Genomic DNA, 13982 nt, shown 5'->3' on the forward strand with positions numbered 1-13982 from the left:
GGAGGGGAGAAGTGAGTGAGCGATGTGGGCAGAGGGAAAAATCAGGAGCTCAGCTAGGCGCTGCCTTTCAGGTGCATGTTGGCAGAGAGGCTGTTTTCAAAACAAGTCAGACTTCTGAAATCCTTTGTGAAATTGCCCAAGTCTTAAGACTGTGAGGTCCTGGGCTGGGGATTTGGCTTAGTGGCCAACGTACCTATCTGGCAAGCACAAGATCATGAATTCAATCCCCAGTACCAAAAAACAAAAAACCCTTGAGGTCCTTCTGGTCCTCAAGTCCAGAGGATCAGGTAGAAAGCAAGAGACAAAGCTCGGCGGCAGGGAACAGGTACAGGAGCTGGCTGCAGAGAGGGCCTTGGAAGCCTGGGGCTCTGGCCCAGTGCTGTGGTCTTTTAAGCCCAGTTAGTGAGAGGGACACCTGGCCACGCTGGGGACCCAGCTCACCAGCAGAATCCACCCATTTCGATGGAGCCAGATGCAAGTGACTTGTCAACACCCTCTGAGACCCGGGGTGAAGAGAAGCGAGAGTCCATTGGTTTAATTCAGAGATGGAAATTGCAGAGGTTGGGGGACCAGGCTGAAAGGATGCTGTGGGAAAGGCAGGGTGGGGCTGGATGGCCGAGGGCAGGAGAATCCCTGGGGCCAGAAGATGGATTCACAGAGAGCAGGAAAGAGCATTTCAGCAAAAAGACTGGCCTTTCCTCCTATTCAGCCTAACTGTATCATCTAGAGTTGATTTTTTTACACTATTAAGGAAAAAACATATACTCCAATGAAAAAGTTCCAGAAAATAGACACTAGCATTCTGGGAGGCTGATACAGGAGGATCACAAGTTTGAGCAACCTAGCCAGACCCTGTCTCAAAATAAAAAATGAAAAGAAAGGCTGATACAACCCTGGGTGGAAGACCTGGATTCAACCGCCAGTACCTCAAACAGAAAAAGAAAAAACCACATAACTGATAATTCTTAAGAAACATATTTCTGCACACAAGCCCAGCTCATCCCCAGCAGACAGATTACGTCTGAAGAATGCCTGTTTCTCAAGTGTTCCATTTTTCAGTCTACAAACACTGACTTTCTTTTGGCCCCTGTTTGAGAAAGCTAATAATGTGATACATATCCAGCTCAGTGTGCCTAGCAGTGTGCTCTTCATAGTTATCTCACTTAAATGTCAACAGTCCCGTGAGGAAACATGGCTGTCCGTCCCCATTTTAGAAGTAGAAAACCAAAGCCCCAAGAAGCTGAAAGTGTTGCCTTAGAATTCACAGCCAGCAGCAGAGTGGATTGCACCCCACAGCTGTCTTGCCTTCAAACCCCTGACTTCAACAGCACAGTCCTATCCTGTGCTCTCGTGTGTAACTGCACGTTTTACTGCATTGTGTCTTAATGTCCAGAGTCTGCTAAACTCCAGCCTGCAGCCTAAAAACCTCAGTATCCTGCTGAGATAACTGTTACATTTTTCTAACAAAGTTCAGCAAATACACCCTTAACCCTCCCCATGGCATCGGAGGTGGGTGGGAGGTTTGATGTGCGGCTAAAGAGCTGTCCAGGCAGCATCAGTCTCTCTGCTCAGGGAGCCTGCCATCCACATAAGGAGGGGACACTGCCAGGCCCAGGGGCTACATGGGTCCACACACAGACGTGGAGAGTTTTTGAGCTTTCTTCTGCACCAGGAAGGTCAGACCAGTGGCAGGCAGTACCAGTATCAGGAAGCTGGGTGGTGGTCTCTGTGAGCAGTTTCCTTGACAAGAACGTTCTTCAGTGATTCCTGACCTTTGTAATCCCCTTTTTCAAACTTGATTTGTAGTAATTAATGGTGAAAAAGCCACCTTGGAAACCCCAACCTTTGCCCAGAAACGCCGGCGTACTCTGGACATGTTGATTCGCTCTTTGTACCAGGATCTGATGCCAGATTTGCATAAGGTACCTGCATCCATGGTCTCCTTTCCCTCCCATGGGGTCCATGCTGAGTCCTAGCACTGAAGCCCTGCTTAAAGCCAAAGCATCGCTTTGATCCTTGCTGTCAAGACCTTGGCGGCCATCATAGCTGACATTCGCTTCTGGCCACCCTTGGGAGAAGGGTGTTGAACATCCGTGAACAGGAACATGTTTTCCTGAATTTGGGGCTTGTGGAAATCCAAGAGCAGGCCTGGAGCAGGCGGGTGTGTCAGCCAGCTTTGGGGGGTACTGGTCTTAGAAAGTCATATTAAAAGAAACCAAAGGGTGAAACTCAACAACTGTTGTGTGATTGGTTGATTGTTTTTCTCTTTTAGAATATGCTCAATAGACGATCGTTTAGTGATGTCTTACCTGAATCACCGAAATCGGCACGGAAGAAAGAGGAGGCTCGCCAGGCAGAGTTTGTCAGGATAGGGCAGGTGGGTTTTGTTGTGTAACTTCTTCCACGAGATGTGTGGTTGTGAAGCCCATCCTAACTGGATGGCCCTTGTGCAGAGACTTTACATTAGCCTGCTGCAGGAAGAGCGCTGAGATGTCTCTGGGTTGTCATGGAAACTGCAAGTGAGACTTGGGACAGTGGATGTAGCAGTCTGTGAGTGTCAGGGAGGGGAGCTCTCTGTGGCAGTGGGGCTGCGAGTGGTCCAGTGTCCACCTATGGGCTTTCTCTTGGCAAGGAGTATGGACCACCCTCCTGCCTGCCAAGAGGTCTCTGCAAGGTGGGGAGCCAGTTTAGAAATGCACCTTGAACCCGTCCCTGGCAGGAGAAAGCAGAACAGCAGCATCACTTGCAAGAAACCTGCATTCCCACCCCATTACCAGGAAGCATCCTGGCTCCCACCTGTCCCTCTACCCCAGGCCTCAGAAGAAATCATCCTTCCTTGGCCTCACTCCCATGGGATAGGTACATGTCCCACATCTCAGAGAGACAAGGAGGATTGCCACCAGTACAGATAAGGTCTGACTCAGAAATGGACTGTTAAGGAGGACAAATGGATGCAGGAAAGTCCTGTGACCAAGGAAAACTTGGAGCAAAGGTCACCGTTTCCCAAAACAGTTGCTGTGACCCTTGTTTAGTTACTGGCATCTCCTCTGAACCGTCAAGCTTGAGGAGGGACCTGGGAGTCTGTGTTTTTTAATGCTCCCAGGTTATAAGTCATAGTACTGCACACCTATAATCCCAGCTCCATGGGAGGCCGAGGCAGAGGAATCACAAGCACAGGCAATTTGCAAGACCCTATCTTAAAATAAAAAATATAAACAGGGGCTGGGGGTATAGCTCGGTGTTAGGGCACTCACTTACCTAGCATGTGTGAGACCCTGGGTTCAGTGCCCAGTACCACAAAGAAAAAAGGAGAAATCACAATACGAATATATTAACTAATCAAAATGACAGAGTGCGTTTGGGGTAAATGGGCTGGGACACTGTAATTAGGGCTTCATATCTCATTACTTTCTTATCTTCAATCTTGAGTCAGTAGAGCAACCTGAAACTTTAGTCTGAATCCTGTTTCATTATATTTTTTCAAATCAACTGTTTATCTTGCTGTCCTTTTGCTGCCTGATAACAAACCTTAAAGAAATATCTGTTCCATAAGGCACTGAAATTGAAGTCCATTGTGAGAGGGGACGCCCCATCAAGCTTGGTCGCGTCAGGGATCTGTAAGAAAGAGGTAAGCTGGTGATACTTGCAAGCTGATGTGTGACTGTCCTTTATCCTCAGTGAAGGTATTGGAATTCTTGGAGGAAAGTTTGAGAGCAGAAGACTCAGTTCCTGCCCAGGCCTCAGGAAGCCCCAGATCATTTAGCAGAGCCTGTGTGTTTCTGCAGCACTCAGGCCCCTGCCTGTGTGAGTGGAGCAGAGCTGCCAGTCAGCCAGGCCCATTCCGCAGTGCTCCCCAAGCTATACGTGACATACGTCACCTGCATGTCTTGACCAGACCCACATTCTGATGCCATGTGTCTAGGCCGGGGTGACATCTCAGGAGCTTGCATGCAGTTCTTATGCTGCTGACTGCAGGCCCACTCTTAACAGGAAGCTTCAAGATCTGTAGCAGGTTTCTCCAGCTAACGTATGAGTGGGTCAGCCCCAGCTCCTGCTCCAGGAGGTCTAGTGGGCCAAAGGGCTGCATTTCCGACTGATTCTTAGAGGGTGCTACTTAATTTACAGTTCATTCAGCCAGCTGAAATCCTGTGCCCTAGCTACTTTCTGTTTCTACTTTTTCCATAAAAACTGAGTGTTAATAGAACAACAACAACCTGCAATCTGAACAGGCCATGTACATGATGTTATATATAGTTAACCACTCAGAGTCTGTAAGTTAGTCACATGGGACAGTGGAGTACACAGGTACTCCACTAGAGGTGTCCACTGCAAAAGTGGAAGAATTATAAAGACATTTACTTTAATACCAAGGTTATTGGGTTTGAGGCTACACACTGTCAAGTTTGCCTTCAGGAAAATGATGAGCTGAAAATGCAAATGACCCTCAGATTCACAACCAGCTTCAGACAAGACGGATAGCAAAGCACCCTTCCTCAAGGTGTGGAAATTTCCACCACCCACTTGCTCATGTGTGTAGTAGCAGTTTACAGTGTTTCCCAACACTGTAACTACCACGTGTAGCCATATTTAATAACAGTCTTAAGAGGTTGTTAGAGCTCCATGAAAAACAAAAGTCTGCGGACCTGTGACTTGTTCACCAGTGAACAAGGAGCAGCTTCCATTGTTGGGTTCAGTTCACACCCTGCCACGGGTCCGCCTTGGAGAAACACTGCTCCAGAGGACCCTGCCACCTGGTGTCGCTTGGTGTGGCAGAGGCCAGAGTCACACAGACGGTTTCCTGGAGCCATTTCTTTACAAAGAACTGAGCTTTGTCAGCCTCCTGAGTGGCCATCAGGTCATGAGCCAGGTCAGGGTTCTCAGAAGAGCCCTGCCTCGATCAGGAGAGCATGGAGGCCCCTTAGTGACTCTGTCTGCAGCCAAGCCTTCCACCTACAAGGGCCCAGGGTGAGGGGAGACACAGCCCAACCTCAGACCAGGGCCTCTGTGGGGCCAGATCCAAGTGGACCTGTGTCATCCCATGCCCTGCTACCCAGTAGTTCCTCAGCCCTCACTGTCCCTGTGCCCACGATGAGTACTGCACACATGCCAGCCCATTAAATTGTCCTGGCCACACTGGGCATTTCAGATAAAGTTGGGTGGGGTTATAGGTTCCCCTAAGCCCTCCATGAAGCCACAGTGCCCTTGGATCTCTAAACAAAGATGTGCTTTTAGCATAAATATCACAAACTTGTGTCCTCTGGGCAGAGAACACCTTGTTATAAAGACTTGATCATTCTGTCTCACTGTTGTTACCTAATGTGCTGGTTTCTGTCTGTCTCCCAAATGACATTTATATTGGCTTTGCGTTTTCATGTCCTCTTGCTACAAGTCACAAGATCAGAATTGCCAGAATCCTTCTTGGGGAAATGCCATTTCAATTAATGACCCACCCTCAGGTAGCTCTTCAGAATATAAAATGTTTCCACATTCGTTAGCTGATCTCAGTCAGAGCAGTGCAGGTCGGTCTCAGCAGCTAGAATATTGCTTCTGTGACTGTGGATTTGCTAATGGGGAAGCACACTGTTCTCCTCTAAACTGGCGCTAATATACACAGCGGGCACCCTCAGCCCTCAGCATGCCCTTGGAGGTTAGCCTGAGAGCATTCCTTTGGGTACTTACAGACATACCTATCTGCACACAAGTGGGGCATTTCTGGCCCTTGTGTCAGATGCAGTCACAACTTCTTATGACTAAAATGAAAACGAAACCAAAACTCAAGGAAAAGAGTACACTTGGCATGAACAAGCGTAGGGGAACCTCTCCTATGGACAGAGGTTATTTTTCCTTTTAGCTTTCGTAGCCTTATCGGGGTCCATAAGTCTTTTCATAGTAAGACAGTAGTAACCTCTTGCATTGTGTATAATTTAATCTTTTGCTGAATCAGCAGCACAGATCTGACTTTTTATAGTTTGTGGGACTTCCTTTTGTGATATACTAATGTGAATTCTCTGAAGCTCAGGCACCTATTGGCCCAATTTGCAGAAAATATGATCAATGTTTCAACTGTGCAAGGAACATTATTTTATATAGAAAGATGTCATGGTGCCAAAAACGTGAGCTCACCACATTCCTAATGTATTTGGAAAGAGTTTTCTTCTTAAGCTGAGTCCAAGCCAGGCCTGGTGGCATATACCTATAATCGCAGCACTCTGGGAGGCTAAAGCAGGAGGATTACACGTTTATGGCCATCCTGGGCAATTTAGTGAGACCCTGCCTTAAAATTAATAATTTAAAAATAAAGATCTGGGGATGTCTCAGGAGTAAAGCACCTCAGGTTTAATCCCTGGCACTACAAAAGAAAAAATAAGTAAAGTTGAGTCCAGACCCCATGTGGCTCCCACAGGTCATCTGTGTTACTGTTTCAGGCATCCCCTGGTGCATTTCCATCTGGTGGGCTGCGGTGTATTCTTTGTGGTGCACTCATTTTCCGATGCTTGTGTTGCCTCGCAGCCCTGGGAGCCCCAGTGTTTCTGCAGTAATTTCCCTCACGAAGCCGTGTGTGCAGATCCCTGGGGCCAGGCCTTGCTGGTTTCCACTGATGCTGGCGTCTTGCTAGTGGATGGTTAGTGAGTAGCTGCTCCTACAAATGTCTTTATTTGTGTGACTTGTAGTAATTCTAAGGTGGGTGCCCGTCAATCAGCGCTCTCAGACCATATAAATGCATGGCCCACAGGGGGGTGATCAGAGTTGGATTTCCTCTTATAACGCTTGTTCTCAAAGTGAGCAGAGGGGATGCTCTGAACCTTGCATGCTAGAGACAGAGCCTCAGGTTCATCCCTTCCTCCAGCCTCCAGGCTCCTGTCTCCGTGGATGTTAAATTGAAGAATAAGCTCCTTTTCCACCAATACTAATCACAGTCCCAACATTTTATCTCAGATCAAAAAGGAACATTATTTACAGCCACTCTCTCAGGGGTATGCTCTCTCAAAGCCTCAAAAAAATAAAAAAGATTTCTGATTTTGAAAGTACTTGGTGTCCAAAACAAATGATAAAAATCTTAGATAAACAGCCCACTTTGATGGGTATAGAAACAAAAAGATTTTGACAGGCTTCAACTGAAAATAAAATCAAATTATCCAACAGCAGGGAGATGAGTGGGCCTGTGACACAGACCGGCCACAACATCTGCTGCGGCCAGGATGCTCAATAACTGGGTCCCTGGTGGACAGGGTCCCTCCCAGCAGGAAGCCCCTGCGGGTTCTTCTGGACTCCAATGAATGACAGAGGAGCTGAGCGCTGACCACTGTCATTTCCTGGGACTTCAGAGGGAGCCACAGGCAAGAGATGGGGTTTCACAGTCCATCCCCTGGCTGCAAGAGGCAGCTGCACAGTCTCGGTAACCATAGTGTCATCTTAGGAGGCTCCTAAAGCCACCGCTGTGAGAGTAACATGATGGCCTACCTGCAGCAGTCTGCCCTGCTAGGGGAGGACCCTTACCCTCCCGCAGACGCTTGCTCTGTGCCGGGTGCCCTGTGTGGAACGGCACACCTTGCAATGCATTGCTTTCCATTTCCCGTTATTTTTGATACATACTTTAACTGTGTACCCATAACCTAACCATCCATACCTATAACTAATTTAATGACAGGAAATTCATTGAAAACTCATCCATTCAGCACCAAATACTTAATTTGAGAAAAGCAGAGATCTTGAAAAGCCAGGGTTAGGAATTTAGTGTAGTGGTAGTGTGCTTGCCTAGCATGTTTGAGGCTTGGGTTCCAATCCCAGTATCAAAAAAAAAGAAAAGGAAAAAGAGAATCCAAGCTCTTTCTTTTGACCTTTGATTTTTCTCTAATGGAGGTGATTTTTTAAGAGCCTGAAAAATGGGCTGGGATGTGGCTCAATGGCACGGCGCCTGCCTGGCAAGTGCGAGGTTGTTTGATTCCTGGTACACAAAAAAAAAAAAAAAGGCTGAAAAATAATCTGTTATAATGAAAAATATGGTGACATATACCATGGTTGTAGCTGTCATGAGTGGCAGGGGGGGACTGTAGGGCCTAAATAATTAAAAGCAGTAACAGACACATAAATGCAACTTCTTAAATGACAGATGTTATTTTTACTGTCATCCTAGGAATTTACTAAAAATTAACAAAACCCTTAGATTTTTTTGCCCAAAGTACAACCAAAAAAAATTCGTTAAAATTTATCTTTAAAAGGAAGAAAACAAAACTGGGCATGGTGGCACATGCCTGTAATCCTAGCACTCAGGAGGCTGAAGCAGGGGGATTGGTATGAGTTTGAGGCCAGCCTGGGTTACACAGTGAGCTGAAGGTCAGCCTGAATTGCATAGCTAGACCCTGTCTCCAAAAGACAAAAAAAAAAAAAAAAGGAAAACAGACCTTTGGGATTCAGTCCAGTCCTTTCACTTTATAGTTGAAGAAACTAAGACCTAAAGGCATGACGTAGCTTCCCACGATCACAGATTAGTGGCAGTTGTGGACCTAGAACCCAGATGCGATTCCTACACAGGTGCTTTTCCCACTAAGCCAACTACGTCTCATTAAAATTGAAATTAAAGTCTACTCATGTTTTTGTCTTCACTTTAACACAGATTTCCAGAAGTGCAGTCCTGTGTAAATAAGTATGGAAAATTGTACAATGAATGCTAAATCCTCCCCTTTTGCCTTTTTGGAAAAGAGAAAGCATACTGTTAGTGTATTTGTAAAAACAAAACCAGACAGGTTCAAACAAACAAACAAATAACCTGCTTTGCTACTATTTTTTTAAATGTAAAATTCAAACTCAGATTACCCAATTCCTTTCTGAAAATTTTGGTAGTATCAAATAAAAGGAATGCTATGATTTTTCAAGAAATTTTTTCCTCCCAAACTTAGAGGCAGTCACCCTCCCAGGTGGGAGTGCAGACATCCACCATCTTAGACCCATTACGCAGCTCAGTTTTCTCATGTCCTGATTATACCGTGCTGCTCCCCACTTGTTTTTTGCTAAAAAAAAAAAAAAAAAAAAAAAAAAAAAAAAAAGAAGGATAATAAGCTTGAGGCTTTCTTTGTACTCATTGTTGTGCCATAATTCTCTTATTTCTTTGTTTACCTTCTTCTGGCCTGCCCTTAATCATATTACGAATTGTTTCCCTGATTGGATCTGTCCATTTTATTCCAGGCTGAGTTCCACTGTGGTCCATTAGCCTTTGCTTAATTTCATTAGCCCGACCCGCTGAGACTCTACTCTTTTCAAGGTCATTATGAAAAATCAATCTTCTCTGTCCTCAAAGTGCAGCAAAACCTGTTCTGAAGGGAGACGGAACACTGACTAAATGTGCTCCTGCCACGCATTCCAGTGTCACAGCAGCACCATAGGAAAGCAGCTGCTGCTTCTCTCAGAGGCTACAGGGAGGAAAACTTAGCCAACAGTCACTAAACCTATGTGTCACTTTCCCCTGTCCTTACCTCCGCCTGCCTGTGCTATATATAAAACAGTTCATCCATCTGAGACAGATCTAATGCAGAGCAAGTGCTGATTTGTTCTGGGCTCAGCTTGGCCACTACACAGTGTACCTCTGTCTTCCATGTAAAACAAAGGGCTTTTGTCCTTGGTGACCCCACGTGCTGTAGCTGTGACCTCAGGCAAGCTCTGAAGACCGAGTCTCAGGCTCCTCACTTGTTGAATAGGAATATTATAAATACTACAAAGTGGGTCACTGGAACATTTGCATTAAACACCATGAACCACCAAGCACCAGAGTATGGCCCAGAATGAGTCCTTAGTATGAGTTCCTAACCGCTGGTGCTGTGGTTCATAGCAGCTATTTAGTCAGCGCAAGCTAGCGGGAGCCTCTCAGGGTCTCAACAATTAGTCTGCCCAGCAGCGGGGGCAAAGGCCCTGAGAATCAGCTCCTTTTATGAAGGACGAGGGTAGAGGAGGCCAGAACATGGTTAATGAGCTGTCACAAAATCTGCGTTTATTCTGAGAATTAAAGAGGAGCTAAAGCCAAACCCTGTATAACTAGACAACTGGAGGCAAATGCATGTCTAACACAAGCTTAGCAGGCTGTGTGCTCAGGCCAGAGCTGCCCAGACTAGCAAAAGCAGGAGATCCCTCCCCCTGAGGCCTGCTCAAATCACAAATCCTACCAGGAAAGCGCTGCTCTTTCTGGGTGCTGTAGGGTGAGGTACGAACTGCCAGCTACACTTGGGTTTCTGGAAGAGGAAAGACCCTAAGTTACATAGAAGCAAAGCAACCAAACCCACAGCAGAGGCCTTGAAGAGTAAGTGCAGACAAAGGAAATGCGCCACTTCTCTGCCTAAAATGTCCACACTGTCCCTGGTCATCTCCACCTGGCCCTGGCCCCACACCACACAAAACAGGACCTTTGGCTTATCATTCTTTCAGCCCCAATGTCTCCGAGTCCCCAGAAGCAAAGTAAGTGTTAGCAATTTATGACGCCAAGAAGTAACCTTGGAAACAAATCTTGGGTATAACTGACTTTAGTCAGTTATCCAAAATCTTCTTGAGCAATTCCTCTTAAATTGTCCTTTTTTGGGGGCTGGGGATTTAGCTCAGCAGCATAAGCATCTGCCTTGCAAGCAGGCAGTCGTGAGTTCGATCCCCGGTACCGATAAAAAACGAAAAAGACAAAAAAAAAAAAATGTTCCTTTTCCCTGTATTTAGAGAATTGAATTGATATTTTTCTTCACTTATTTTTGTCTAAAAAGGAGATTTAAAATTCTTACATAGAAAAATATTGAAAATTTATTGGAAAACTATTGCTGATTCAGGCACCTGCATATTAAAATAAGGCATCATTGTGTTCACTTTAAATGCAAATTTTTAAATTGTTCTTTCATGAAAAATAGACAAAATGACCTAAGATTTGATGCACTTTGAAATATTACATAAAAATAAGAAAATACTTGAGAGATATGGCTGTTCATATTCTTTTTTTTTTTTTTAACAATATTCAGTCCTGTGGTACAACCCCAAGTTGCTTTTTTTTTTTTTTTTAATGAACTCTGGAAGAAAAACAGTTCTCATGCCTTTACTACTGTGCCTTCTGGAGAGAGCTCTGGCTGCCTCTGGGAAGGGGATATGGGTGCTGCTCCCAAAGCTGAGGAACGGTGCTTAGCTCCCCATTTAGACCTTGGAGAGCTCTACAAACCCAGCCCTGCCTTGTGGAAAGAGCTGGGGGCCATAGCTCCCTGCAAGCAGCTGGGGTTACAATGCAGGGGTCAGGCTGCAGGGATGAGTGACCCGTGCTCCTTTTCCAGATGACCTTCCAGCTGTGCCCGTGTTTGACAGAACCCTGCCTGTGAAGCAGATGCATGTGCTAGAGACCCTGGACCTTCTGGTGCTCAGAGCAGACAAAGGTGGTACCCACTCCGGGTGGCAGCATGGGGGAGGGAGGAAAGCAAGTGGCCCTCGGGCTGACACCAGCTCACTGCAGTCTCACCGCACAGGCCTGTGACTGTCTCTTCTCCTAATGCCAGCACTGGGGTCCCTTGGTGGGTGCTTTTGTTTGGGGGTCGGGTGGAGCAGTAGAGGAAAAAGGGTGAATCCCCAGTTGTGCCAAGTGGTCTGAGATGCCTCCTTCCCTAGTTTCCTCCAGCCTTTCTCCTCACCCTCTAATCCTCCTATCCCTTCCTCCCGGCTCCAGGGAAAGACGCCCGCCTCTTTGTCTTCAGGCTGAGCGTCGTGCAGAAGGGCCTCGAAGGGAGGCAGTTGGGCAGGAGCAGGTCCGACTGCAGAGAAAACAAACTGGAGAAGACAAAAGGTGACTGGGTCTTTCTATTTTGATCTAATTTTTTTTCAGACTGCCGAGATTCTATATAGAAAATAAAAATGAGGAAGAATTGATCTCAGTTGGTTTGCTCTTAACTTGGAAACATCACAGAGCTAGCATCACCATTTTCTTAAGAAGTTTCAAAGATAGAAAACCACGTTGACACCTAGAAAAAATTCTAGGCCTTGTGTCACAGATCCCAGAGGTGAGGTGAGCTCAGTTAACAACTCTGAGTAGAGACTTAGATTGCCAGAGCTTGGATCCCCTCCCACTCTAACCCCTATCCTGTAGTAGGCCAAAGCCAAGGCCACAAACTCTAGCACATAGGGAATGTGACCTTCTTCACCTAATTGCTGGGCAAGTCTTCATTTTCCCTAGTGTCAGAAGTGCCCCTGAGTTGTGCTTTTTTTTTTTTTAAATTCTTATTTTGAAAGTATACAACAGAACAAGTCAGAATAAATCCAACTAAGATCGTACAGTGAAATTGGTACAGAACTTCACAGCAGGTTACCAGGATAACAGTAATAGGTATCACAGTATATTTTGTTATCTTTATAATAGTTGTTCTTTCAATCCCATATATCAAAATGAGATGAAATATAGAACACTATAGAACTTATCAAAACAGAATATTAAATAGAGCAGTACCATTAATCAGAAAAGAGCAAAACAGTAATAAAAATATTTGCCTTCAAAGAAATGGTAGAAGGAAGTCTCCCTTATTTGCTATGGTCAATCACCCAGGAGATGCTCAGATTTCTGGTTCCCACTTGCTAATGAGCGGGGAGGAGGAAGAGAAGGAGGATAGGGGAAGTGGGATATTTGACTCTAGGCCATGTAGCAGGAGGTTCACTATTGCTAAGCAGGGAGGCAGGATGGTCATTTGTTTTCACAGCGTCCTCAGTTCCGACATGGCGTGGATCTCAGGAGACACTGCTGGTTCTCCCCCTGGAAGGGCTGCAGTCTGCCACCCTGCCTCCGCTTACCAGGGAGGGGAGGTGCTGGCTTGGTTTCCCAGAGTCCTAAGTTCCAACATGGCGTGGATCTCAGGAGACACTCCCTGAGTTGTGCTTAATGCCTAGATTTCTTAAGACAAATTTCCAAACTGTGAAGGCATGGAAGCTTCCAGAGCCCCTGTCAGGTGTTGAACAACCTCCATTCTCTCTCCAGGCTGCCACCTGTACGCTATTAACACCCACCATAGCAGAGAGCTGAGGATCGTGGTTGCGATTCGAAATAAACTGCTTCTGATCACAAGGAAGCACAACAAGCCGAGTGGGGTGGCCGGCGTCTCTTTGTTATCTTCCCTGTCTGAGTCGCCTGTTGAAGAATTCCAGTACATCAGGGTAGGTTTTCTCTTTCCCTCGATTCTCTCCAGGCCCGGGTGTCCTGAGCAACGCTTTCGTTCTAGCCCTGGAGCTGTCCCACTGTTCCATCGGCAACTAGGGAGCCCTCACCTCCAGTACCCCAGTTTACCCCAGGAGACAAAGGCAAAAGCTCACTCACCGCAGGGAACACCTAAGGGGGCTGTTCCGGCACTGAGGACAAGTGTGGACCCACAGAAGCTCTGTCCCTGTCGGAACTGCCATCTAGTGAACCATAGCAGAAATGAGCAAATGGATATACGATGGCTGATGGAAATAGGTCCTGGGAATAAAAATAAAGTAGACAGGGGCAGAGAGCAACAGGGCAAGTGACTAGGGGAACTGTTTTGTAAAAGATGTGCCAGGAAGCCCTCCCTGAAGAGGCTGCCTTAGGACAGAGAACCAGATGAAGGATGAAGTGAGAGATGAAAATACCTCAGGAAAGCAGGAAAGGGTCCCTGAAAAGAGGGGCAGCTGCCAAGGGCCCTGAGGCCTATTGAAGGCACAGCCCAGAGGCACAAGTGGCTGGCACTCAGGGGACAAGGCAGGCAGGTGCCCAGCTACATCCCCAGACTTTTTTTTTTTTTTTTTTTGAGGTAAGGTGATGTTAAGTTGCCTAGGTTGACCTTAAACTTGTGACCCTCCTGCCTCAGCCTCCAGAGTAGATGGGGTTACAGAGTACTATGTTTTAAGAAGATGGTTCTGGCCACTGGGTAGAGGAGAGCAGAGGGGCCAGGAGTGAAAATCAGGAGGCCAGCACATGATCGCAGCTGGAGCTGGTGCTGGATCTGGTAGTTATACAGGTGGGAAGAAGCTGT

At 46.4% G+C, this 13982-nt stretch overlaps 1 protein-coding gene across 8 annotated transcripts in view; it reads left to right on the forward strand.

Moving 5' to 3' along the window:
- The window catches only part of Garnl3 (GTPase activating Rap/RanGAP domain like 3), a 140428-nt gene that overhangs the window by 104373 nt on the left and 22073 nt on the right, over positions 1–13982 (forward strand). For all 8 annotated transcript variants that reach the window (XM_005004022.4, XM_063227765.1, XM_063227747.1 and 5 more), the window contains 7 exons: positions 1807–1922; positions 2273–2377; positions 3554–3628; positions 6511–6622; positions 11289–11387; positions 11675–11791; positions 12971–13146. In XM_005004022.4, the coding sequence (XP_005004079.2) occupies positions 1807–1922; positions 2273–2377; positions 3554–3628; positions 6511–6622; positions 11289–11387; positions 11675–11791; positions 12971–13146 (800 nt within the window). The remainder of the gene's footprint in view (positions 1–1806; positions 1923–2272; positions 2378–3553; positions 3629–6510; positions 6623–11288; positions 11388–11674; positions 11792–12970; positions 13147–13982) is intronic.

This window comes from Cavia porcellus, unplaced genomic scaffold, assembly GCF_034190915.1.
Source record: "Cavia porcellus strain 051 isolate PalLab524CR breed Dunkin Hartley unplaced genomic scaffold, mCavPor4.1 scaffold_1, whole genome shotgun sequence".
Taxonomy (NCBI): domain Eukaryota; kingdom Metazoa; phylum Chordata; class Mammalia; order Rodentia; family Caviidae; genus Cavia; species Cavia porcellus.